Here is a 25023-nt window from a genome sequence, read left to right as displayed (position 1 = left end):
AGGAGTTTCTCTCACTATTGGAAGTAAAGTTTTGGAAGTAAATTTTGTCTGTATAGCACCCAGAAATAATACTTTTCACTATGTTAATACATGGTGACAATAACAAATCAAATCAAATAGTTGAATCCTTTCACCAGTTTTTTTATATGCTGTTAAGGCACCAGGTTCTGACTGTTGAATGTGAACTTTAAAAAAAAATTATTTCATGGAGTGGTTAAAATCTAAATTGGGCGCAGGTAAAAGATAACATAAGAACATAAGAAATAGGAGCAGGAGTAGGCCATCTAGCCCCTCGAGCCTGCCCCGCCATTCAATAAGATCATGGCTGATCTGAAGTGGATCAGTTCCACTTACACGCCTGATCCCTATAACCCCTAATTCCCTTACCGATCAGGAATCCATCTATCCGTGATTTAAACATATTCAACGAGGTAGTCTCCACCACTTCAGTGGGCAGAGAATTCCAGAGATTCACCACCCTCTGAGAGAAGAAGTTCCTCCTCAAGTTCATTCATTCTGAAATGCATTACACATTGACTGATCAAAGAACACATTGTTATGAGGGTTATACCATAAAAATAAACACTAACCAGTGCTAGAAAATGACTACAGATGTATATATAAATTACAGGCACAATCCCTGAATTTTAATAGCCCTGGAATTTACCACAGAAGTTTTACAGAATTAGCCATGTGTGGAACTAAAGATTGGAATGTAGCCAATAATCTCAGGAATACTGTTTGATTCCCCCATAGTTCTAACTGGAAACAAATGATTAGATAGCATTTCTTATCTGATGTTAATGGGGAAGAACTTTGATAGCAGAATGGAAATTTCTGCAGAAAATAACTATCTCTAAACTATTCCAAAGAATAAAATGGGACAAGAAGGGATCACGACATTATAACACAAATGTACAAATACTTTATAACATTTAAGATGCATACGATGAAGTAGTTTTACCTGTTTCATACATTCACTGCCTTTTCTGAGCTTCATCCCATAGCCCCTTTTTATTGTTCTCTGGAGCCAGGGCTTAACTTTTCAATACTGTTAGGTTGTTGAATACTTTGAGAGGTTTCTCTCCAAATCTTTTTTTCTACACTGTAATCTAACTTATGTCTTGTAGCTTCGTTTGGTGATTAAAATTATCCTCCAAATAATGATAAGCTAATGCAAAATGTGGACTCGATTGCACTCCCTACGACCTATGCCCTATTTCATGTGTTACGCAATTCAAGATTGCATTTACCTTTCTCGCTGCTACATCTCATTGTACAGATGATTTCAATGATCTCTACCCACCAATATCCCCAATTCCTTTACCTGTGGAGTAAGGCCATTTTGTTCAAAGTTTCAATATTTACTCTCCTCCCACCGTAGCACTTTGCACTTATCAACGTTGAATTTAATCTGTTATTTCTCAGCCCAATTCCCAAATCTGCTTTTGCTCCTTTAGACTTGATTAGCCGGCCCTTTGAAGCGGACACCCCCACTCCCGCCGCGGCGCCCCCAGCAATCCAGAGCTGTGGGTCCAAAGAAATCAGGAAGTGGATTGAGAATGCCCCAACACATTTCATGCAAGATTACGCATGTTGCAATTTTTGGTGAATTCCTAACACCACATCGCTGTGTGTGCTTACATAATTTATTTTTAGAATCAGCTGTGGAAGAAACAGACACAGGACATGAAGCTCATGAAGTTTACTGAGAAATAAAATGATCTCGAAGCCGGGTGTGAATTGAATGCCTGACATTAATCGGTAGTTCTTTATTTTTTCATGGAATGTGAGCATGGCCGGCAAGGCCAGCAGTTGTTTGCATCACTAATTGCCCTTGAGAAGCTGGTGGTGAGCTGTCTTGAACCACTGCCATCCAACTGCTGTAGGTAGGCTCACAGTGCTGTTTGAAAGGGAATTTCAGGGTTTTGGTCCAGTGACAGTGAAGGAACAGTTCCAAGTCAGGGTGGTGTGTGGCTTGGAGGGGAACTTGCAGGAGGTGATAATATTCTTTTATTAACACTATGACTCTTGTTTTTATTAACGCTGTTAGATGATTTGTAGACCACATTGATTTAATAATTCCTCACCATTTATAGGTGGAGCTTGCAGAGATCTGTGCAAAGTGCGAACGTTACATTGGCACTGAAGGTGGGGGTATGGACCAGTCTATTTCATTCCTGGCAGAAAAAGGAACGGTGCGTGACTTTTTAGTTCCAAGTTTGGGACACATCATCACTTGTATGTAGTGGCTACAATTCTGTGCGTCAAATACTTATTTTGTTCCACATACTAATTTCATCTCACCTTAAAAAGAGGAAACTTAAGCACAATTTTAGAAAACAAATTTACTAGTATCAAGATTTTTCCAAGTACTTTAAACTGTGTTGTACAAGTGGTTAAACTGAAGTCATAAACAATAGCTTTTCTAAATGTGGAATTTCATCAATTGGTCAAAAGAGCTTTCTATGTTCAAGGATTGGAATGGATCGATTTCACAGGGCAATGTTTCAGGCCTGAAATATGTCTGACAGCACACTGACCACAGACAGGGGTATCCCTGTCGGCCATCTTGGATTCTTGCACATATTAATGAGGGACCAAAGCTATATTTAAGGATCTCTTTAAAAAATTGGGCAGTGCTGAATGAAGCAGGCACTAGGTCTCAAAATAACCTACCAGACAACCCAAGTTTATATCTTCAAATTAGCAAGTTGCCTCTGGAGGCTTGCCAAGGGCTGGCTCATAGGCAATACTGAAATCAGTCCAGGTACCAATTTCCGGAGATCCTCAGGCTAACTTCTCCGATGTGCTTTGCTGTTGAGCTAACTGATATCACTCTAAAGCATCCTAAAATCCTCAAGGAAATGAGAGGGGAAATGAGCCATATTTAAAACTCTTACATTACATCTTCGGAGTGGGTTATGAAGAATGTTTTCACCAAATGAATCTGGCAGGTTAAAAATTAATTACTGCCAAGAACTGTAGCAGGCAAATGCCTGGGAGCATTATGTGATACGTTATTGATACTCATCTAAGGAACAATTTTTTAATGGAGAGCAATGGGTCACTTTCTACTATTCTGTTTCATTTCTTTGAGAAGGTTATAGAACTTGTGAATTAGATCTACATAGTGGAAGTCATTTATTGGATTTTCAGGAGATATTTGATCAAGTTCTATATTCAAAGGAGGTTAAAGCTCATGAAGTTCATGTTTGTTTAGCCAGTTGTGTTGACATGTAGCTTTATGGTGTTAAGCAAAGGTGGTCACAAATGCTTTGGCTGGAGCAATGATGACTAAATTTCAGCACGTCCATTTTAGGCCTATTGCTGCTTACAGCATTTGTAGCTCGGCCTTTTGGCTAAAATCAAGTGTAGTATGGAGAGGATGCTGCACTTGGCTGAGGTCATTAGGTTACATTGAAGCTTCATATGTTTCATATGAAGCAATTTTTAAAAGCGGCATCTCGGCCTTTTGGCTAAGATGCAAATGAGCCCAAGTCTTGGAGGAGGAACCTCCCCCTTCTCCAATCAGCTTGGCTCATGTAGATCGGGCCCAGGACAGGGTGGTTTGGTCGCTTGCCCTGTCTTGTCAGCCTGGATCGGAAATGTCTCAACTTGTTGAGACTCTGAATTGGATTTGATTTGATTGAATTGGAAAAGTATATTAAAAAAAAAATTTGTAGCTGGTTAAATGATCAGGCAGAGAATGACATTTATTGAGTGTGTTGAACAGTGGTAGTGCTGGGAGAGATAGTCTTTTGAGTTTTGCTTGATTGTCTTTAGAGAGCGTGGTTACTTTTGCAGAACTTGCCCTTAGAAGATTGAATAAATGGGATAAAGTCCATGAGAGGGCAGAGAGTCTTTGGACCATATACAGGAATTTCACACCAGCCCACAATCTCTTCCTCTAGCTTGTTGAGCAAAATGTAATTTTAATACTGTGTTTTTAAGAACTTCTTAAGTTTGTCTCAAATTGCATTTTAACTATTTTTAGTTGTGAATTTGTCTTTGTAATTTGCAGGGATCATAAGTGGAGGATAATTTCTGTTCAAGCAACCTTTTTGATGGAAGACAAACTAAACTGCAAAATTGGCTGCAGTTTTTAAAATCATAATTCTCGTATTAATAGTGACAGCAATATACAGTGTTACCTTCAGTAGGTGTACAATAGGGATATTCTCAATAGGAATGCTGCTGCTGTCACGCTAATCTCTTATACAAGACTTGGCAAATTATATAGCACTTGGCAACAACACTAGCTGAAAGCATCTCTGTTCTGCAGCCCTAGCAATCATGATAGTGTATTTCTTTCCCATTTTTAATTCAGATTCAGGCAGTGCGTGATTGTCGAACATGCAATTTAAATCACATGGAGTAGAACATTGGGTCAATTGAAGGTTCTCCACTGTTTGTAGAACCCATGAATGCCAGGTTATTCATAATACATCTGCTCTTTGCTGGTGTTTTCACTCAGATTCAGAAGAACAGAGACATATGGAAAAGATAAACATAGCTTTCCCAGTTCTGCCCAAAATTTGATTCGCAGTGTTCTCCCTGTATTGAAAATGCTGACTCAAGCTGTAGTCTTGATTCCTTCCCGTGTCTAACTCAAGTGCTTATTCTCCTTGTTTGAGCCTAGAGTGTGTCCCAGGAGGCTATTCGACTGTAGAGGGCATTACAGCTGAGCTCAATTCTGCTCTCAGTTCACATCCTTGACATTCAGTGGTGTAACCATCACTAAATCCCCCACTGTCAACATCCTTGGGGTTACCATTGGCCAGAAACTCAACTGGACTCGTCACATAAACACAGTGGCTACAAGAACAGGCCAGAGGCTAGGCATATTGCAGTGAGTAACTCACCTCCTAACTCCCCAAAGCCTGTCCACCATCTGCAAGGCCCAAGTCGGGAATGTGATGGAATACTCCCCAGTTGCCTGGATGTATGAAACACTCAAGAAGCTTGACACCATCCGAGACAAAGCTTGATTGGCACCACATCCACAAACATCTACTCCCTCCACCACCAACACTCACTAGCTGCAGTGTGTACTATCTACAAGATTCTGTGCAGGAATTCACCAAAGATCCTTAGAGAGTACCTTGCAAACCCACAACCATTTCCATCTAGGAGGACAAGGGCAGCAGATACATGGGAACACCACCACCTGCAAGTTCCCCTCCAAGTCACTCACCATCTGACTTGGAAATATATCGCCGTTCCTTCGCAGTCGCTGGGTTAAAATCCTGGAGTTCCCTCCGTGATGACATTGTGGGTCAATCCACAGCACGTGGACTGCAGCAATTCAAGAAGGCAGCTCACCAGCAGCTTCTCAAGGGCAACTAGGAATGGCCTAGCCAGCGACGCCCATGTCCCATGAATGAATAAAATTAAAAATACAATTTCTAGGAGGAAGCAAACAGGAGAGAAAGAGAAAGAAATACCAGAATGCACAAAATACTGGGAGGGACAGAAATCACTAGTATAGCAAGTTAATAGGTGATGTCGGAGTAAGGGAGAAAGTAATGATATCTAAATTAAAGTTTCTGTGCATGTATGTATAGTAAATAAGTACTAAGTACAAGTTCTATACAGAGTATAGTAAACAAGATTGGGGAACTACAGGTATATATTACATTGTGGAAATATGATGTAATGTAATGGAGACCTGGCTCAATTAAGGGTAGGTCTGGGTGTTAAATATTCCCAAGTACAAGGTGTTCGTAAAAGATAGGAAAGGAAGGAAAAGAGGAGGGATGACAGTGTTAGTTAAAGAGGGCATTGCAGTGCTGGAGAAAGAGGATGTCCCAGAGAGATCAAGGACAAATTCAATTTGGCGAGTGCGAGGGAACAAAAAGAGTGCAATTGCATTGTGTAGTGTATGGACTGCCAACTAGTGAGAAGGGTGTAGAAGAACAAATCTGCAGGGAAGTTACAGAGAGATGCAAATAATATAGAGTAGTTATAATGGGGGGACTTTAATTACCTGAATGTAGACTCGGATATTGGTAGCGTAAAAGGTGGAGAGGGGCAAAGGTTCTTAGATTGTGTTCAGGAAAATTTTCTACAGCAGTATCTGTCCAGCCCAACAAGAAAGGATGCGCTCTTGGACCTGATGCTTGGAAATTAATTTTGATTTGATTTATTATTGTTGCATGTATTGCGATACAGTGAAAAGTATTGGTTCTTGCGCGCTATACAGGCAAAGCATACCATTCATAGAGAAGGAAAGGAGAGGGTGCAGAATGTAGTGTTGCAGTCATAGCTAGGGTGTAGAAAAAGATTAACTTAATATAAGGCCCTGAGAATCGCCAAATCTGTAAGAGATCGAATTAGAGCATTGTTAGAGAGTTTCTAAGAGTTAAAGTTTTAAAAGCATAGAACGAGAGTAAAGATAGAATTAGAGGGTATGTTGGGGACAGCTCACAAGAAGTCGCCTCGCTCCGGCACCATCTTGATAGTAGTGTTGTAGGTAAAAATACCTGAGAATAATATACCTCTAGTTGTAGGTCAAAATGCAGTGTTTATTTTCACAATTGTGGGAGAAGTCAGGTTCCTAACAGCGGACCCCCAGCCTTTCTCCTCGAACACAAGTAAGAACAGAGTTTTATACATCCCAGTTCCCGCCCCTTATTACATTTGCAATTCTCCAGGATGTCTGTCACTGTTCGTCATTCATTGTGGGATCCTTGCTGCATCGGCGGTTTCTTCCTTTGCATTGCCGCGATTGTTTCTGTTCTATCCCTCTACGTTACGCACAGCCTTGAAACAACATCACAGGTTTTGCACAAACAGGTTAACTAAAACACAAGAACCTAAATTGGATATTTATATCAGTTTAAAATAGTATAGATGCATAGCATATAATGAATATATATATCTATTGTTATACGAAGACAGAAGGCATACATGTCAGCTTTACCGTGTTAAACAAAGGTACATGAAAATGGAGACTGGGTTAGCCGCATTCCTGAATACGATAAGCTGGAGACAGCAGGGATAGCTGTTCCTCTTATCTACTCTGGATGCACGAAAACAATGAATTCTAACAAAAACAATGAATTCTACAGTACTTCTCACGAATCTCTTAAGTATTACAGAGGTGAGTCTCGATGCTTAAGTGTTACAAGGTTCATTAACCCATTCCCGTCTTCAGTAGTGAGCCAAATAGTTCAAGTGTCAGTGAGGGAATGTTGAGCAGACAATGATAATTGTGACTTAAGGTTTAGGATGATAATAGAAAAGGGAAATAGACAATTCAGAATAAAAGTAAATAACTAGGGAAGAGCCAACTTCAATGGGGCAAGAATAGAGCTGGGCCGGTTAGACCGGAACGAAAGGTTGGCAGGAAAAACTGTAGCTGAACAATGGGCTACCTTCAAAATAGGAATGGTCTAGACACAGTCAAGGTAGATTCCCTTAAAAGGGAAAAGTAGGATAAATAAATTCAGAGCTCCCTGGATGAAATAGGTAGAAATTAAGATAAGGAAGAAAAAGTGTGCTTGTGACAGGTATCTGTGTAATCTGCCATTTTACCTTTGACAGGCCAAGTTGATTGAATTCAACCCACTCCGAGCCACCAACGTAAAGCTTCCAAAGGGAGCTGTTTTTGTGATTGCAAATAGTTGCCGAGAAATGAATAAAGCTGCAACAGCTCATTACAATATCAGAGTTGTGGAGTGTCGGCTTGCAACAAAAGTAAGATAACTTTTCCTTTTCCTGATTCTGCTATAAGATGTACAAAGGAGCTCGATGCATGGTTACTGCGTGTACTGTACATAACAATTATCCCTCAAAATGTTGTTAACGAAGATCAGCACTGGTAGGACCAGCATTTAAAAATCTATTTGTTGCATTTTTATCCCTAAATTAAATTTAAAATGATGAATGCAAGTTACTTATCAAACCTCGTAAAACCAGATTATTGTCCCAAGTTTTTAAGATCATCCAACTTTCTTCCTTCAGTACTGCACTGAGGGAGTGGTGTTATTCTTGATGGCTTATTGTCTCGGCATCTCATTAAAATACGATATTTTTCCAATGGACATTTAAGGACACTGCGGCACTAAATGAGAAAACAGGAGATTGTCCTGATGGCTTGACAAACATTCGTCCCACAATGGTGGCACAGTGGTATGGGCAGCGCAGTGGCTAGCACTGCTGCCTCACAGTGCTAGGGACCTGGGTTCAGTTCCGGCCTTGGGTGACTGTCTGTATGGAGTTTGCACTTTCTCCCCGTACCTGTGTGGGTTTCCTCTGGATGCTCCAGTTTCCTCCCATAGTCCAAAGTTTTGCAGGTTAGGTTGATTGGCCATGCTAAATTGTCCCTTAGTGTCATGGGGATTTGCAGGGCAAATACAGGTTAGGGTCTGGATGGGATTGTTGCCAGTGCAGGCTTGGTGGGCAGAGTGGCCTCCTTCCACACTGTAAGAATTCTATGATTCTATAACTAATGCCACCAAAGAAAACTAGGTTAGCTGATGATTTATTTCATTGCTATTTTTGCAATCAGGTCTTTGCCTGCAGAACAGTGATTCTCTGCAATTCAGATGTGGTAAATTATGGTATAAATGCTATTTTTTTAACAGTGCAGAAAAGTTGTATATCCATTAACTGTGTCAGATTTTAGGGTATTGAGGCATAAAAACCCTAATAATTACGGTCCAAAATTTTAATTTCTAACACTAGGGTCCTCGGTTATGCTTGGCCTAACATGGCACTGTGGTATTGTCACTGGACTAGTAACCCAGAGTAAGCTCTGGGGTCCTAGGTTCAAATCCCAATGGTAAAATTTGAATTCAGTAAAAAAATCTGTAATTTGAAGTCTAATGATGACCACGAAACCATTGCCGATTGTCATTAAAACCCATCTGGTTCACTAGTGTCCGTTAGGGAAGGAAATCTGCCATCCTTACCTGGTCTGGCCTACATGTGACTCCAGACCCACAGCAATATGGTTGACTCTTAACTGCCCCTTCAAAGGCAATTTGGGATGAGGAATAAATGCTGGCTCAGAGAGCGACACTCACATCCCATGAAAAAAAGTTACGAATAACTAGCATGTATGAATAAAGCAGAATTTATTACGCAAGTTTTACTTGATACTTCACGTAAAGCAGTGAAGGCAGCAGAGAAGTTCCATATCCCTCAAGTTCTTAGGAATTCTTGAGCATTGACAGCACAGGCGATGGCCTTTTCTTGTCTACGTTTGAAGTGATGTTGAACTGTATCTGAAAGAGTCATACCCCTGAAACCATGGTAACACTGTGCCAACGAAGATTATGATTTTCTAAGGTTTATCCTCACTTCTCATTATTCCTCCTCCTCTATTTAGAGATAGTCCAAACTTACCTTTTCACAGTTGAGGCTGTGAATCATCTTGTGTCAGCCCACTCTGTAACTAGAGCCATGCAGGCTAAAGACAAATTTTCATCCCTTGTTTCCATGGGCTCCTCAGAATTTACATTCCATTGCAAATTAGGATATGGAGCAGTCACAAACAAAGTCACTTTCTCTTGTCAACATATTTTAACCCACTCCGACAAATACTAAAATCATCAAAAACAAATGTTGAAAACTCTTCCTATCACAATATCCATAAGACCATAAGATATAGGAACAGAATTAGGCCATTCGGCCACCGAGTCTGCTCGGCTGTTCAATCATGGCTGATGTGATTCTCATCCCTATTCTCCTGCCTTCTCCCCATAACCCTTGATCCCCTTATTGATCAAGAACCAATCTATCTCTGTCTTAAAGATACTCAATGCCCTGGCCTCTGTGGCAATGAGTTCCACAGATTCACCACCCTCTGGCTGAAGAAATTCCTCCTCATCTCAGTTTTAAAGGAGAGTCCTTTCACTCTGAGGTTGTGCCCTCGTGTTCTAGTCTCTCCCACTAGTGGAAACATCCTCTCCAAGTCCACTCTATCCAGGTCTCTCAGTATTCTGTAAGTTCCAATTAGATCCCGCCCCATCCTTCTAAACTGCATCAAATATATGCCCAGACTCCTCAACCGCTTCTTATATGACAAACCCTTAATTCCTGGGATCATTCTTGTGAACCTCCTCTGGACCCCCTCTAGGCCAGCACATCCTTCCTTAGGTATGGGGCCCAAATACTCAATATTTACAATATTCCAAAAGGGGTCTGATCAGAGCCTTATACAGCCTCAGCAGTACATCCCTACTTTTGTATTCTAGCCCTCTAGAAATGAATGCTAACATTGTATTTACCTTCGTAACTGCCAACTGAATCTGCACATTAACCTTAAGAGAGTCCTGAATCAGGACTCCCAAGTCCCTTTGTGGTTCAGATTTCCGAAGCCTTTCCCTATTTATAAAATAGTCCAAGTCTCTATTCTTCCTACCAAAGTGCATAACCTCACAATTTCCCACGTTGCATTCCATCTGCCACTTCTTTGCCCATTCTCCTAACCTGTCCAAGTCATTCTGCAGCCTCCCCATTTCCTCAACACTACCTGTCCTTCTGCATATCTTTGTATCATCTGCAAATTGAGCAACCATGCCTTCAGTTCCATCTTCCAGATCATTAATGTATATAGTGAAAAATTGTGGTCCCAACACTGACCCCTGTGAAACACCACTAGTCACCGGTTGCCATCCTGAAAAGGACCCCCTTATCCCCACTCTCTGCCTTCTGTCTGTCAGCCAATCTTTTATCCACGCCAGTCCCTTGCCTCTCATACCATTGGCGTTTAGCTTATTTAGCAGCGTCCTGTAAGGCACCTTGTCAGAAAATAAAGGTTTCCTTCAATGCTATCCTGTGGCCAAGATCCGTGACTGCAACAATTGGCCGACCAAAGCTGTAGAATCAATATTGCCATTCTATTTTTATATTGTAAAATGTTGACATAAAAAGATTTTTGGACAGGTGCAATTCACTATATGCATGCCTACATAATGCAGGATAGTTTGGCTTGTTTCAGGCCTATTGCACCCTGACATGCCAAACACAAATTTTTATTTTGCCACTAAGCTGAAACTATGTCCTTTTAAGGCCACAAATCTAATTGCGAGCAATTAAACACCAAGCGAGATCAAAGATTCTTTGTTCTTTAGGTTGCAAGTGCGAAGCCTGGTTTTGTTTTTTGTTTCACTGGCAAGATTAGACCAATGACTACACATTTTGGCTCCTGCCCACCATTTTGCATACAACCATCTTTAGTTCTTTATACTTTTTTCCTCAAGTGCGTCCCAGAAATTTCTAACAGGCCATATGTGTGGCATCTGATGTGTGATAGATGGAAAAGCTGCACCAATGTAAAGTTTTTATAACATTGAACACTGAATGGCTATCTACTGCCAAGAGGCTTAATAATTATTTAATTGCTGTCATGTTATTTTAAAGATTACAATCACTGTTATAAACCTTTCGTATGTTCATCCTGACTGTACTGAGCCCGTGAACACTGACAAATGAAATATTTTTATTTTTTAAAAATCTCTATATTGCACTTTATTTAAATAGCTACCAGTGATCTTAGTGGTGTTAGTCAGTCTCTGCCATCTCCTGATATTCGCAAGCACATAATGCCAAAGAGGCTCATTTGAATTTGTGCCCTGCGACTGCATTGTATTGCAGCAGGAGAGACAGGTTGAAACCGGTGATTCCCAATAAAGGGAGGTTTTGATCTTGCCAGAAAGTGAGTGTAAATTAAGTAGTTCCCCATGTGGAGCGAAGGAAAATTAAAGAGCAAGTCGCTCCAGGGCACTCTCACGAACCTCAGCAGTCAAAACAATAGCGCCTGTGAGCAGGTTAGGGAGTGGTGAGTGTTGCAAGGTTACCTAAAAGAAAGGAGTTAAAAAAATACATTTAAAAACATATATATGTGTGTGTGTGCATCATTAAGGTGCAAGGAAGCAAACAACAGTGAAACTTTTTGAGAAATCATGCTAATAGAGAAATAATGGCTGTGATTTTGTGGTGAGCAGCAAAGCAAGGCACTGCTGATCTCAAAGACGGTTGTGCTGAGAGATCTGATAATCTCTGTGGAGAGAGCTTTAACTCTCAACATGAAATTAATTTTAGTGCAATCGAATGGAAATTCACATCACCGAGCTGCAGTGATGTCATCAAGCTGTCCAAGCAACCAATCACATTATAGAATTCCTACAAAGAGCCATCCAGGGAATGTAAAGCATTAATAATCAAATCGCTTTTTTATTTGCAGATAATGAAATAAAGATTGGGATATCCACAGGGGGGGTGAAAATAGGAGCTGAAAAATCTTTCTTAAAAAAAAAATTAAAATCCGTGTTTAAAAAATCTAGTGACTCATCAAAATGGAGACATTTAACAACATTCCAGGAATATTTTTTCATTCTGGGTCAGTTTGGTTGTTCAGCAATAGTTCTTAGTCACACGTCATTGAACAAGGCTTGACTTTTTATGAGGTTCCGACAGCAACCAGGAATGAAAATGTGGAAGTTCTCAGCAAATTAATTGATTCCGCTTATTGTTGGCTGAGGGTGGCGAGGGGGAAGGGCAGTTCGCAGTGCAAACTGGATGACAGATTGCAACTTTAGGATTGTTGCATTTATCTGCACTTTCACTAAATCCTGAAGTTGTTGTCAGAGTCAGAGGAGTAATGATGGTGAATGCTGTAAGTTCACTGTCAAAAGCTCTGCAAATTCTGAGCCATTATTCTTGAGGCAATTTAGTTTAACACTTACTCTTACTGCATTATGTACTGTGAAACACATTAGTTTATTCACTAAGACCAGTTGTGGTCAAGCAAGTCAGTTACTTAAATTGCAGTAAGTTTGTTGAGTCCTCTTCTAAGTGACAGTGACTGCTTAAAAGGATTGGAGCAACACAAATCAACCAATGAGACAAAAAAACAAATGAAATTGAGTGCTTTGCTGAAAGTGGTAAAGCTTATTTAAAAAGACATAAGCGATACAGATGTGCAACATTGTTTTATGATTATTGCACTTAATTTTCTTTTAACAAGAAGCTGAATTTTCGACACCCGCTGGTTATAGAGTCATAGAGGTTTACAGCATGGAAACAGGCCCTTTGGCCCAACTTGTCCATGTCGCCCTTTTTTTTTTAAAACCCCTAAGCTAATCCCAATTGTCCACATTTGGCCCATATCCCTCTTTACCCATCGTACCCATGTAACTATCTAAATGCTTTTTAAAAGATAAAATTGTACCTGCCTCTACTACTACCTCTGGCAGCTTGTTCCAGACACTCACCACCCTCTGTGTGAAAAAATTGCCCCTCTGGACACTTTTGTATCTCTCCCCTCTCACAAACCTATGCCCTCTAGTTTTAGACTCCCCTACCATTGGGAAAAGATATTGACTATCTAGCTGATCTGTGTCCCTCATTATTTTATAGAGCTCTATAAGGTCACCCCTCAGCCTCCTACGCTTCAGAGAAAAAAGTCCCAGTCTATTCAGCCTCTCCTTATAACTCAATCCATCAAGTCCCGGTAGCATCCTAGTAAATCTTTTCTGCACTCTTTCTAGTTTAATAATATCCTTTCTATAATAGGGTGACCAGAATTGCAGACAGTATTCCAAGTGTGGCCTTTACCAATGTCTTGTACAACTTTAACAAGACGTCCCAACTCCTGTATTGCGTCGGTATTCACAAAGGAGAGGGATGTGTTGACTGGGAGTGTCTCGGAGGGGAGTGTTGACCCGTTAGAGAAAATCTCCATTACAAGGGAGGAAGTGTTAGGTTTTTTAGGGAATATAAAGACTGACAAATCCCCAGGGCTTGATGGAATCTATCCAAGGCTGCTCAGGGAGACGAGAGATGAAATCGCTGGGCCTCTGACGCAAATCTTTGGCTCGTCACTGGACACAGGTGAGGTCCCAGAGGATTGGAGGATAGCTAATGTGGTCCCGTTATTTAAGAAGGGTAGGAAGGATAACCTGGGAAATTATAGGCCGGTGAGCTTGACATCCGTGGTAGGGAAGTTGTCGGAGAGGATTCTTAGAGATAGGATGTATGCGCATTTAGAAAGGAATAAACTTATTAACGATAGTCAGCATGGTTTTGTGAGAGGGAGATCATGCCTCACTAACCTGGTGGAGTTTTTTGAAGAAGTGACTAGAATGGTTGACGAGGGAAGGGCCGTGGATGTCGTCTATATGGAATTTGGTAAAGCGTTTGACAAAGTCCCTCATGGTAGGTTGGTGCAAAAGGTTGGATCTCATGGGATAAAGGGGGGAGGTGGCTAGATGGGTGGAGAACTGGCTTGGTCACAGAAGACAGAGGGTGGTAGTGGAAGGGTCTTTTTCCGGCTGGATGCCAGTTCCGCAGGGCTCTGTATTGGGACCTCTGCTGTTTGTGATTTATACAAATGATCTGGAAGAAGGTGTAACTGGGGTGATCAATAAGTTTGCAGACGACACGAAAATGGCTGGACTTGCAGATAGTGAGGAACATTGTCAGAGGCTACAGAAGGATATAGATAGGCTGGAAATTTGGGCAAAGAAATGGCAGATGGAGTTCAATCCAGATAAATGCGAAGTGATGCATTTTGGTAGAACTAACGTGGGGGGAGCTATACGATAAATGGCAGAACAATAAAGGATGTAGATACGCAGAGGGACCTGGGTGTGCAAGTCCACAGATCCTTGAAGGTGACGTCACAGGTGGAGAAGGTAGTGAATAAGGCATATGGCATGCTTGCCTTTATAAGACGGGGCATAGAGTATAAAAGTTGGGGTCTGATGTTGCAGTTGTATAGAACGCTGGTTCGGCCGCATTTGGAATACTGCATCCAGTTCTGGTCGCCACACTACCAGAAGGACGTGGAGGCTTTAGAGAGAGTGCAGAGGAACTTTACCAGGATGTTGCCTGGTATGGAGGGGCTTGGTTATGACTAGAGATTGGGTAAACTGGGGTTGTTCTCACTGGAAAGACGGAGGATGAGGTGTATAAAATTATGAAAGGCATAGATAGGGTGAACGGTGGAAAGCTTTTTCCCAGGTCGGTGGTTACATTCACGAGGGGTCATAGGTTCAAGGTGATGGGGGGGGGGAGGTTTAACACGGATATCAGAAGGACGTATTTTACACAGAGGGTGGTGGGGGCCTGGAATGCGCTGCCGGGCAAGATGGTGGAGGCGGACACACTGGGAATGTTTAAGACTTATCGAGATAGCCACATGAACGGAGTGGGAATGGAGGGATACAAAAGAATGGTCTAGTTTGGACCAGGGAGCGGCGTGAGCTTGGAGGGCCGAAGGACCTGTTCCTGTGCTGTATTGTTCTTTGTTGTATTCAATGTTCTGACAGATGAAACCAAGCATGCCGAATGCCTTCTTCATCACTCTGTCCACCTGTGACTCCACGACTATGCTCTGAGCATGGGATGGGGGTCAATGACTGAGAAATCTTGGAGACTCTGACCTGGACTTTCGCTCCTGAGGTCGAGAACTCAGAGTCGGGAAAGTTCCCAGCTCCTCAAACACGCCCTGGGAAAAAGTATCCTGGAAGTTGCCCGGAATAAATGCAGAAGCTGCCAAGTGCAGAGGCGGGCTGGGTGGTGGCCTGCCTCTGTGCTCCGTCATGGTGTCCCAAGACTTTTTAAAAAAGCACTGGAACAAAAAATGTACCTCATGGCTCTTTCCCTCTTATCCCCCCACCAACAAACACCCCAAACCCCATCGATGCCAACCCATGCCCGCAACCACCCCAATGGCCTCTAATGCCATCCATGTCTCTCGCCCAACTCCTTGACTCTTGATAGCCACTGTGAAAATGCCAACTCATGTCATCCCAGAGCTCCCCAGCCATCATGCTTTGCCCTTACACTTACCATATCAACTTGTCCTGCAACCACCATGAGCAGACTTCAGGATTCATCCTGCGATTAAATAAAATAAAGATCTGTGTCTTTTGATGAATTCACTATTCAAAACAAAATTTTCATTCATAAAAACCAATTCACTACATTTATATGCCTTCAACTACATCCTTATCAAAACAAAATTACAGTCAGGCGTTTAATCCCTTACAAAAGCAAACATTGAAATTCGTAGTCCCACTTCAAAGGATCTATAACCACCTGCAGCTGTCAGTCAAATTGTGAAATGAAAGGCACCCTATTGTGATAATGGAAGATTGTGAAATCAGTCATATACCACTAAGCACTGGCATTAAGCCAGTAATAGTAGCCCTCAGGCTTACACTTAGGCTGAAGCCCTCAACAGAGTGAAATAGCAAGGGATGATTTTATTTAAACAGTCCAAGCATTTTTGAAAGATTTAACAAGGAGTTTTAAATGCCTTGATAGCTTGACAATTGCCTTTGACAGTTCATTTTGACACACTTGACAGTTCAAATGAGCTCGACAGTTAATGAGTTTATGCACTTTTTATGCATTTATGCCTACTTTTAACAGTCCCAAAGGTCACAATCATCCCCAAATGTGTCCTGGGGCCATATGCAAAAGGGTACCCTATCTCCCCAAAAGAGTACCCATCTCTCCAAAAGACTTGACTAAGTTTGGATCTCCTACCAGGTCTAATCTGCATACACACCTGGGTCACCAAAATTACAATGAGAGGAGGTAGCTGTTGATATAGGTGGGCGCAACTGCTTCCATGAAAGACGCATACATAAATCAGGCCCAATCCTGCCCCTGCGAAAATGGTAGGTGCTTTGTTCCGGGGCGGAGAGATTTCACCCTCTTCATAACAACAGTGAGACTAATGTTTCTGTAGCGTTAGTTGCTACATTGCTGAGGGCACTACAGCGGCACTTAGGACGAGTACAAATTGTTCTAGAGGTGCTATGCATTCAAGAGCAACATCAATTTGCAGAAGCATCAAATACCACTGCATGGGTACAACTAGTGCATTCCTGCGTCTTAGAAGAAAGGTGATTCTTATTGTTTCCAAATTATTTATGAATTCACGTGCTTAGAAATTGTAATTTCTATAAATGTAGACCCTGGATGTCACTAACTCTGGAACTCTGCAATTGAGGAAAACCTTGAGCTGGTCCTGCACCAACACCTCTTGTTCTCTGTTGCTTCCTGAATATTGTCCACCTCACTTGGACTATGCGTTTCACCTGATGCTCCCTGGTCATTTTTCTTTGAAAGCGGGGCACGGACCAAAAGTTCTGTTTTAATGAAAGATTCTAATTCTAAACGTGTATAAATCACCAAGCTATAGTACTTTGCTGTACAAAGGATATAAAGACCATGGTGAGATGGTGCAGGAGAGGTTCACTAAGAGAATGCAAGGCATAGAGGGTCTGTCATGTGAAGAAATTCTGATTCTTAAATAGAACCGGGAAAGTTAAGAGACTGATATAGGTATTCGGGGTTTTGCAAAGGTAAATAGGGAAATTGTTTCCAAGAAATATATAATGGCTTGAGTTATTTTCTCTTGTGTGTGATGTACATGCAAAGGGATGATTATAGGTTGTCCATAAATAGGTTGCAAGCTGAAGACAAATGAAAAGTTTGCACATTTTCAGGCATGATGATTTTAAAGTTAAAGTTTTACAGTTTATTTATGTCACAAGTAGGCTTATATTAAAACTGCAATGAATTTACTGTGAAAATCCCCTAGTCGCCACACTCCAGCGCCTGTTCAGGTACACTGAGGGAGAATTTTAGCATGGCCAAAATACCCAGCCAGAACATCTTTTGGACTTTGGGAGGAAGCTAGTACACCCGGAGGAAACCCACACAGACATGGGGAGAATGTGCAGACTCCGCACAGTGACCCAAGCCGGGAGTCGAACCCAGGTCCCTGACGCTGTGAGGCAAGGTATTATCAGCAAAGCAGAAACTGCTCTATTTTTTTTCCAAATCCCCCGATCTCTGAAGTCACATGGTTGCTATATCATCAAAGTTGCTGTATGATGCTGTACTAAAAAATTACCCACCTGAAGTAATTGTCTTGTGAAGTTATTTGTGAGGTGGCGGGGGGTCTGTTTAAATATCCTTGCGTGTAATGCTAAACACCTGCCTCCTTTTGGTATTCAGGTACTAGCAAAGGCAAAGGGTCTTGAGTGGCAGAAACTGTTAAAATTGGGAGACTTACAAACTGAATTGGGAGTCAGTCTGGAGACAATGATTTCAACCGTGGAGCAAGTACTCCATCCAGAACCATACAGCAGGGAGGAAGTTTGTCAGCATCTTGGGATCAGCCAAGAGGAGTTATGCAGCAGCATTCTCAGCCAGAACACACAGGATGGTGAGTCCCTAGTCAAAACTTGAAAAGTACAGTTATAATTGCTTTTGCCTTCTTGAACCTTGTTCCGCAAGCGCACAATTCTAGAGGCCATGCTAAGGTTTTGCTAAACAATGTTAAGTTATGACTTTTGAGAAACAATGTTGAAATTTACATTTCTAAATTTTTTGGACAGTAGAGTCATGAGAAAAGATATCATACCAAGTCCTATTATTTCATAAGCATGAAAAATATACCACTCTCAATTCCTCACAGCAAAAAATGTGGTAAACCTATGATGCCAAAATGACATTTTAACGTAACTTTTCCAAATGCAGGACTTATTCTTATATTTAATTTTATATTTGTTCAGGGTGTTTATCTTGTGAGGAACATGCACTCTTAGCCTGAAACCTCTTGGATATTATCAATTCTATGAATTGCTATTAGCATGGAACATAACACAGGAATAGGAGGAGACCATTCAGCCTCTCAAGCCAAACTGCTACTCTATTAAATTGTGGCTGATGTGTATCTTAACTTGAGCTGCCTGTCTTGGTTCCCTTACCCTGAGTACCCTTGCCGAACAAAAATCTATCATTCTCACATCAATCTCACTTTTGAAATAGGGATATGGTCCCCGGAAGGGTAGGGGGTTTTAGTTCACATGGGCAGCATGGTCGGTGCAGGCTCGGAGGACTGAAGGGCCTGTTCCTGTGCTGTAATTTTCTTTGTTCTTTGAAATTTTCAACTATTGCTTTTGGGGGAAGAAAGTTTCAGATTCCTACTACCCTTTGTCTGAGGAAATGCTTCCTGACAGTATTCCTGAGCGGTATAGCTCCAATTTTAAAAGAATGGCCCCTTGTTTTGGATTCGCCCGCCAGAGGAAATTGCTTCTCTCTGTCTTCCCGAACAAATTCTCTGTTGCTATTTGCCATAATAACCTGGATATTTTTCTTGGCAAGTGAGAATGGATTGTCACCAGTGATAATTTCACTCCCTCATGCATTTTGAAGCACGAGTAAAATTGGAATATTTAAATGACAGATAGACAGCATTTGGACACCAGATGAGAAGGGAATTGAGTTGTCTGGCTGAGTGATTAAGTTGGGGCCAAAAGTGAATATTCTGCCCCAAATGTCATTTGAATGCACAACGGAAGGACAGCAGGTATCTGGGAATGTTGAGCTTTGCAATGCAGAAATAAAGCTAGGTTATCTGTATTGCAACTTGGACATTAAAGGGCAGACAATGAATTCTAGCCACCAGATTAGGTTTCACTGACCTACCCCTTAAATAGTAAGCAACACCAATGTCAGTAAAAACACCATTCAAAGATCAGATGTATCACAACTAGCAATTTTCACACCGCAGGTTTCAGGGTTTTTTTCTTCATTGACATGAATTAGTGTTTCTGAATTTGCAGAAACAGGAATATAATCACTATCGCTGTCATAATTTGCTGATTGAGGGACAGATCGATGAAGGGGTTTCACCTTGTGTGTGAAATGTACATTCTGAGTAATAGATAAGGTGCAGAATTGGTAGAGCAGAATTGAGTTGCTTTTTTTGAATAGACAACAAACCAAAGCGGAGGAAAATGTTGTCTGTTTGCAAAATCACATTTCCACTTTGAATTTTAAGGGTCCTTAGCAGCCTTCAAATTTTGCATTATTTTTGTCATAGATCAGCTGCAAAATGAGGTAATGTAGTTGCTGTAAAGTTTGAGAAAACAGCCAAAAATAAACCTGAACCTGAAAGGGGTGGCATGGTGGCACAATGGTTAGCACTGTTGCTTCACAGCGCCTGGGACCCAGCTTCAAATCCAGCCTCAGGTCACTGTCTTTTTGTGGAGTTTGCACGTTCTCCCCGTGTCTGCGTGGGTTTCCTCCGGGTGCTCCAGTTTCCTCCCAAACTCCGAAGATGTGCTGGTTAGGAGGATTGGCCATGGTAAATTGCCCATTAGTGTCAGGGGGACTAGCTAAGGTAAATATTTGGGGTTATGGGGAAAGGGCCTGGGTGGGACTATTGTCAGTGCAGACTCGATGGGCCAAATGGCCTCCTTCTGCACTGTAAGGATTCTATGATTCTAGCTTGTACTCCCCAGAAGCCACTGGAAGCCGAATTTCAGAACTGCTTAGAGTTTTGATATATATACCTACCACCTCCACTCCAGTCAGGACTCATCTGATGAAGGAGCAGCGCTCCATAAGCTCATGATACCAAGTAAACCTGTTGGACTTCAACCTGGTGTTGTGTGACGTCTTACTGTGCCCACTCCAGTCATTGGTATTGGAGATACGTATTTAGTATTTTATAATCCAATCATTTAATTTACAATCTCTAGCGTTAGAGATTTGAGTTACGAAGAGAGATTTGAACTTTGAAAGGAAGTACATGAGAGGTGATTAAATGGAAGTCGGGAGGTAAGCAGTACAGAAAAGCTAAATGCAGAAAACTACTTTAAATTTCGACAGGGTCAAACAGGTGCCTCAGTGTGATCAGTACATGGAAAAAACTTCCAGTATTGGAGGCAACATCCCTGGAATCATTTAAGAACCAGTTGGATGCTGCAGTGGATGAACTTTAAGGTCCTTGTGGTTAGATGAATATATATAGGCGAGATGGCCTTCCTTATCTGTAATGACCTGTGTACTGCTAATTTTAAATTTCAGTCAGGCTGAAACCATTAAAAGCTTTGACTGTAATGCAGTTAAAAATCCACCAGGTGGCATTCAGTTTAGACCTTCTTACAAATATATTGTATCAATTTCATAGAAATCATAGAAACCCTACAGTACAGAAAGAGGCCATTCGGCCCATCGAGTCTGCACCGACCACAATCCCACCCAGGCCCTACCCCCATATCCCTACATATTTTACCCGCTAATCCCTCTAATCTACGCATCCCAGGACACTAAGGGGCAATTTTAGCATGGCCAATCAACCTAACCCGCACATCTTTGGACTGTGGGAGGAAACCGGAGCACCCGGAGTAAACCCACGCAGACACGAGGAGAAGTGCAAACTCCACACAGACAGTGACCCAAGCCGGGAATTGAACCCAGGTCCCTGGAGCTGTGAAGCAGTAGTGCTAACCACTGTGCTACCGTGCCGCACATTATCATTTCACTGAACATATTTCAAAGCTTTCCTCCATGAATTATTTTTTGAAGGCCAGTGACTTGTTTCATCGGTAGATATCACAGCCACACTATGCCAACAGTAACTAACCGTCAGTAATTCAATAAATGACTAGTTCGTTTCTTTTTCTTTCCAATGGTCAATTATGAATGAACATTGTCCAGTGTGCCTGACAAACTCACTGTTTTTCTTTGACTGACATTGTTACATTTGCTTGCTGATTAGATGCAAGTAGTCATTTACTGTGCGACCATTTTTAACAAGGTTCCTTTCAAATGAGTCTCATTTGAGGTACAAAATATTCCTTAACGAATAATAAAGGAATCATCATGGGTGCATTTTAAAAACCTCACCAGGTAAGGACTAAGTGCTGTAAAGTTTCTGTAACAAAGAAAATGGCTTGAAGCCTGATAGCAATGAGAATACATCAGATAACTCTTAAGGACAAGAGAAACTTCTCCTTAAGGATAACAAATTGCTTTCTCAAGAAGCAAGCATACACACTTGACATTATAAGTTTTTGAACATGTGTTTTTACTCAGTTTGTCAAACAGCAGCTCCCATTGCTAACAGGGACTTTGTGTTTGGAGCTGGACTGGCAGATTTTGCTGTAGTTTCTGTGTTTAAACCTGCCTCAATTTTTAAGACAATTATTTAAAATCCCTCTGTTAAGAATTGGCTCCAAATGGACAAAACTAAATGATTTCAACTGTAAATTGTTGCGGTCACTTGGAAGTTAATTAAAGTTTATTTATTAGTGTCACAAGAAGGCTAACATTAACACTGCAATGAAGTTACTGTGAAAATCCCCTAGTCGCCACACTCTGGCGCCTGTTCGGGTACACTGAGGGAGAATTTTTAGCATGGCCAATGTACCTAACCAGCACATCTTTCAGACTGTTGGAGGAAACCGGAGCACCCGGAGGAAACCCACGCAGACACGGGGAGAATGTGCAAACTCCAACAGATAGTGATGCAAGCCGGGAATTGAACCCGGGTCCCTGGCGCTGTGGGGCAGCAGTGCTAACCACTGCGCCACCCCTTATATCTTTATGTATCTTATTTTATATTTCTTATTTTCTGGCTGGAAGAACCCAGTGGTAAACTTCTGACAAAACACCTTTTCTGCTCTTTCTTCTCTCCTTCAGCAATGATTTGCATTTTGAGTGTGGACATCGATGAGGTGTGCTACATAGGAATGTAGTGGAACTTCTTTTTATTCACTTATGTGATGTGGGCGTCACTGGCTGACCAACATTTATTACCCATCCCTAGTTGCCTTTGAGAAGGTGGTGGTGAGCTGCCTTCTTGAACCACTGCATCCCTAATCACCAGTACATGAAATAGTCATAACTAATATTGAATTGATCATAGCAACTGGTGAATTTTTGGATCTAGTCTTATTGTCAAGTGCTCTCAGCTCCTCTACAGCAAATTAGAACTCGCTCTACTCTGCAGAGCAATGTGTCTAAAGTGCAACTTTAGAAGAACACTCATTATTATATTGGTCCAATTTTCATTTAACCCTTTTTGTTGTCTCTCTCAGTAACATTGACCATTTAGTGCTACAATAAGTAGTCTCACAACACCAGGTTAAAGTCCAACGGGTTTATTTGGAATCACAAGCTTTTGGAGCACTGTTCCTTCATTGGGTGAGCACCTGATGAAGGAGCAACACTCCGAAAGCTCGTGATTCCAAATAAACCTGTTGGACTTTAACCTGGCGTTGTGAGACTACTTACTGTGCCCACCCCAGTCCAACGCCAGCATCTCCACATCATTTAGTGCTATGTTATAGGTACCTTATGCTGCTGGTTCACTTCTCAGAAGGATTGGGTTCTGAATGTTAAAATTGATTTCATTTTCAGTCATGGGGAAGGTTTTCACCCTGTCTGGGCTAAATTCAAACTTGACGCTGGTCCTGAAGTTATGTTCCTAATCAAAATCCTTTCAATTTTAATGGCCTGGGTTTTGCCCCCAGCTGTGAAGGAACGACTTTCGCCATTCACCTCACTGATGACTGTTTACAGAACTTTCAGTGGTTTGCCAGTGGAAATTTCCACTAATTAACTGCCAATGAAAAGAGCAATCAACAGTGAGACTTTAACTAATCAGATTGAATATTGTCACTAAGACTCGCAGGATATATGCAATGAAGTATAAAGCAAGAAATATAAGGTACATTTAAATGAGTCCCAGATAGAGGGCACGAAGAGGTCCCAGTTGAGTTAAAAAGAGAGGAGCAGAAAAGGGGACATCAAGCAAGAAAAGAGCTTATTGAAAAGGGCTCAGCAGAAGTCCTAAAAATTGACGAGGGAATGGGGAAAGCCCTGAAGATCCAAGAAGGCAGCAGAAGCTTGGCGACTCCGTGCTGTGCTCCATTGGACAAAAATACCCCTTTGGAGCAAGGTGTTGTTAGCCAAAGTGCCGAATTTTTGCTTGTGAGTTGGTGCTCAGTGCATAATTGGGCATCTAGGGGAATGGAGTCTTGGGAAATTAGGTTAAAACCCTGCGAGGTGTTCAGTTGTTGTGGCTGTCCGAGTTGGAGTCACTTGAGAGAATTCCAAGGCAAGATCTTTGAAGGTGAAGACTGGAATCCCTCGTGAAACAGATAGATTTTCGGTGAAATTGGACTCACACTTGGAAGGGGCGTTGAGAAATCCATGGACTCTGCCTTAGTTGCCTTTGCTGTTTAGTGTGGAGTGTCATGTGTTCCACCACAGCTTGCCTGTTAATTCACATATACATTATATTTACCCTGAATGTTAGCATATAAGATAGATAGTGCATATTGTGTTATCTTTCTGACCTATAATAAAGTTTAGTTTTGTTTGTTCAAAGCCCGTGAGATCTTGTGGCTTTATTCAGTAAGCAAGTGTCTCAAACATTGTCTACTTTATTGATCATAGAATCATAGAATCCCTACAGTGCAGAAGAGGCAATTCAGCCCATCAAGCCTACACCAACTCATTGACAGAGTATCTTACCTGGACCCTCTCCCTTGCCCTATCCTTGTAACCCCACACATTTACCATGGCTAATCCCTTTTAACTTACCCATCTTGGGACCCTAAGGAGTAATTTAGCATGTCCCAACCTGCACATCTTTAGAGTGTGGGAGGAAATCGGAGCATCCGGGGAAAATCCACACAGACATGGGGAGAATGTGCAAACTCCACACAGACAGTGACCCAAGCTGGGAATCGAACCCGGAGCTGGAGCTCCTGGAGCTGTGAGGCAGCAGTGTTAACCACTGTGCCACCGTGCCCACTCCTTAACCAAATTTCACCAAATCCTTCGGGGTCTAGTCTAGGATCATAACAGACTCGAGAGTGATAAAATACATTTTTCAGGGCCAGAGAGGTTGCTTGGAAGTAATGACCACTTAATATGCCATTACAAACTAATTTCCTCCTCAATGCAATATTCTTATTGTTTCAGCTGTTTCTTAATGTGGAGCTAGTGGGTAATGATCCCAGCTTCATGCTGTTGCAGTCATGTTTTGGGGACCAATGCAACAGCACAGCCTATGGAGGAACAGGGCATCTCTGACAACTTGCAGATTTCTACATCTGTCAGAGCTGATAGCGTTGCTGCTGTTATTACAGTAAAAGCCAGGCTATTACCACAACTACTTCTACTTGGATCTGAAGAATATATTCGTGCTTTATAAGCAAAAGAAACTTGTTGCATTCCCAGAGT

At 41.7% G+C, this 25023-nt stretch overlaps 1 protein-coding gene across 1 annotated transcript in view; it reads left to right on the top strand.

The window, feature by feature from the left end:
• The window catches only part of galk2 (galactokinase 2), a 121403-nt gene that overhangs the window by 64960 nt on the left and 31420 nt on the right, over positions 1–25023 (top strand). Inside the window, exons 6-8 of the mRNA XM_078241405.1 lie at positions 2100–2198; positions 7549–7701; positions 17992–18202. Coding sequence (XP_078097531.1) covers positions 2100–2198; positions 7549–7701; positions 17992–18202 — 463 coding nt within the window. The remainder of the gene's footprint in view (positions 1–2099; positions 2199–7548; positions 7702–17991; positions 18203–25023) is intronic.

The sequence above is a fragment of the Mustelus asterias genome, chromosome 24 (assembly GCF_964213995.1).
Source record: "Mustelus asterias chromosome 24, sMusAst1.hap1.1, whole genome shotgun sequence".
In the NCBI taxonomy this organism is placed as follows: Eukaryota; Metazoa; Chordata; class Chondrichthyes; order Carcharhiniformes; family Triakidae; genus Mustelus; species Mustelus asterias.
This window is presented reverse-complemented; position numbering and strand designations above follow the sequence as displayed.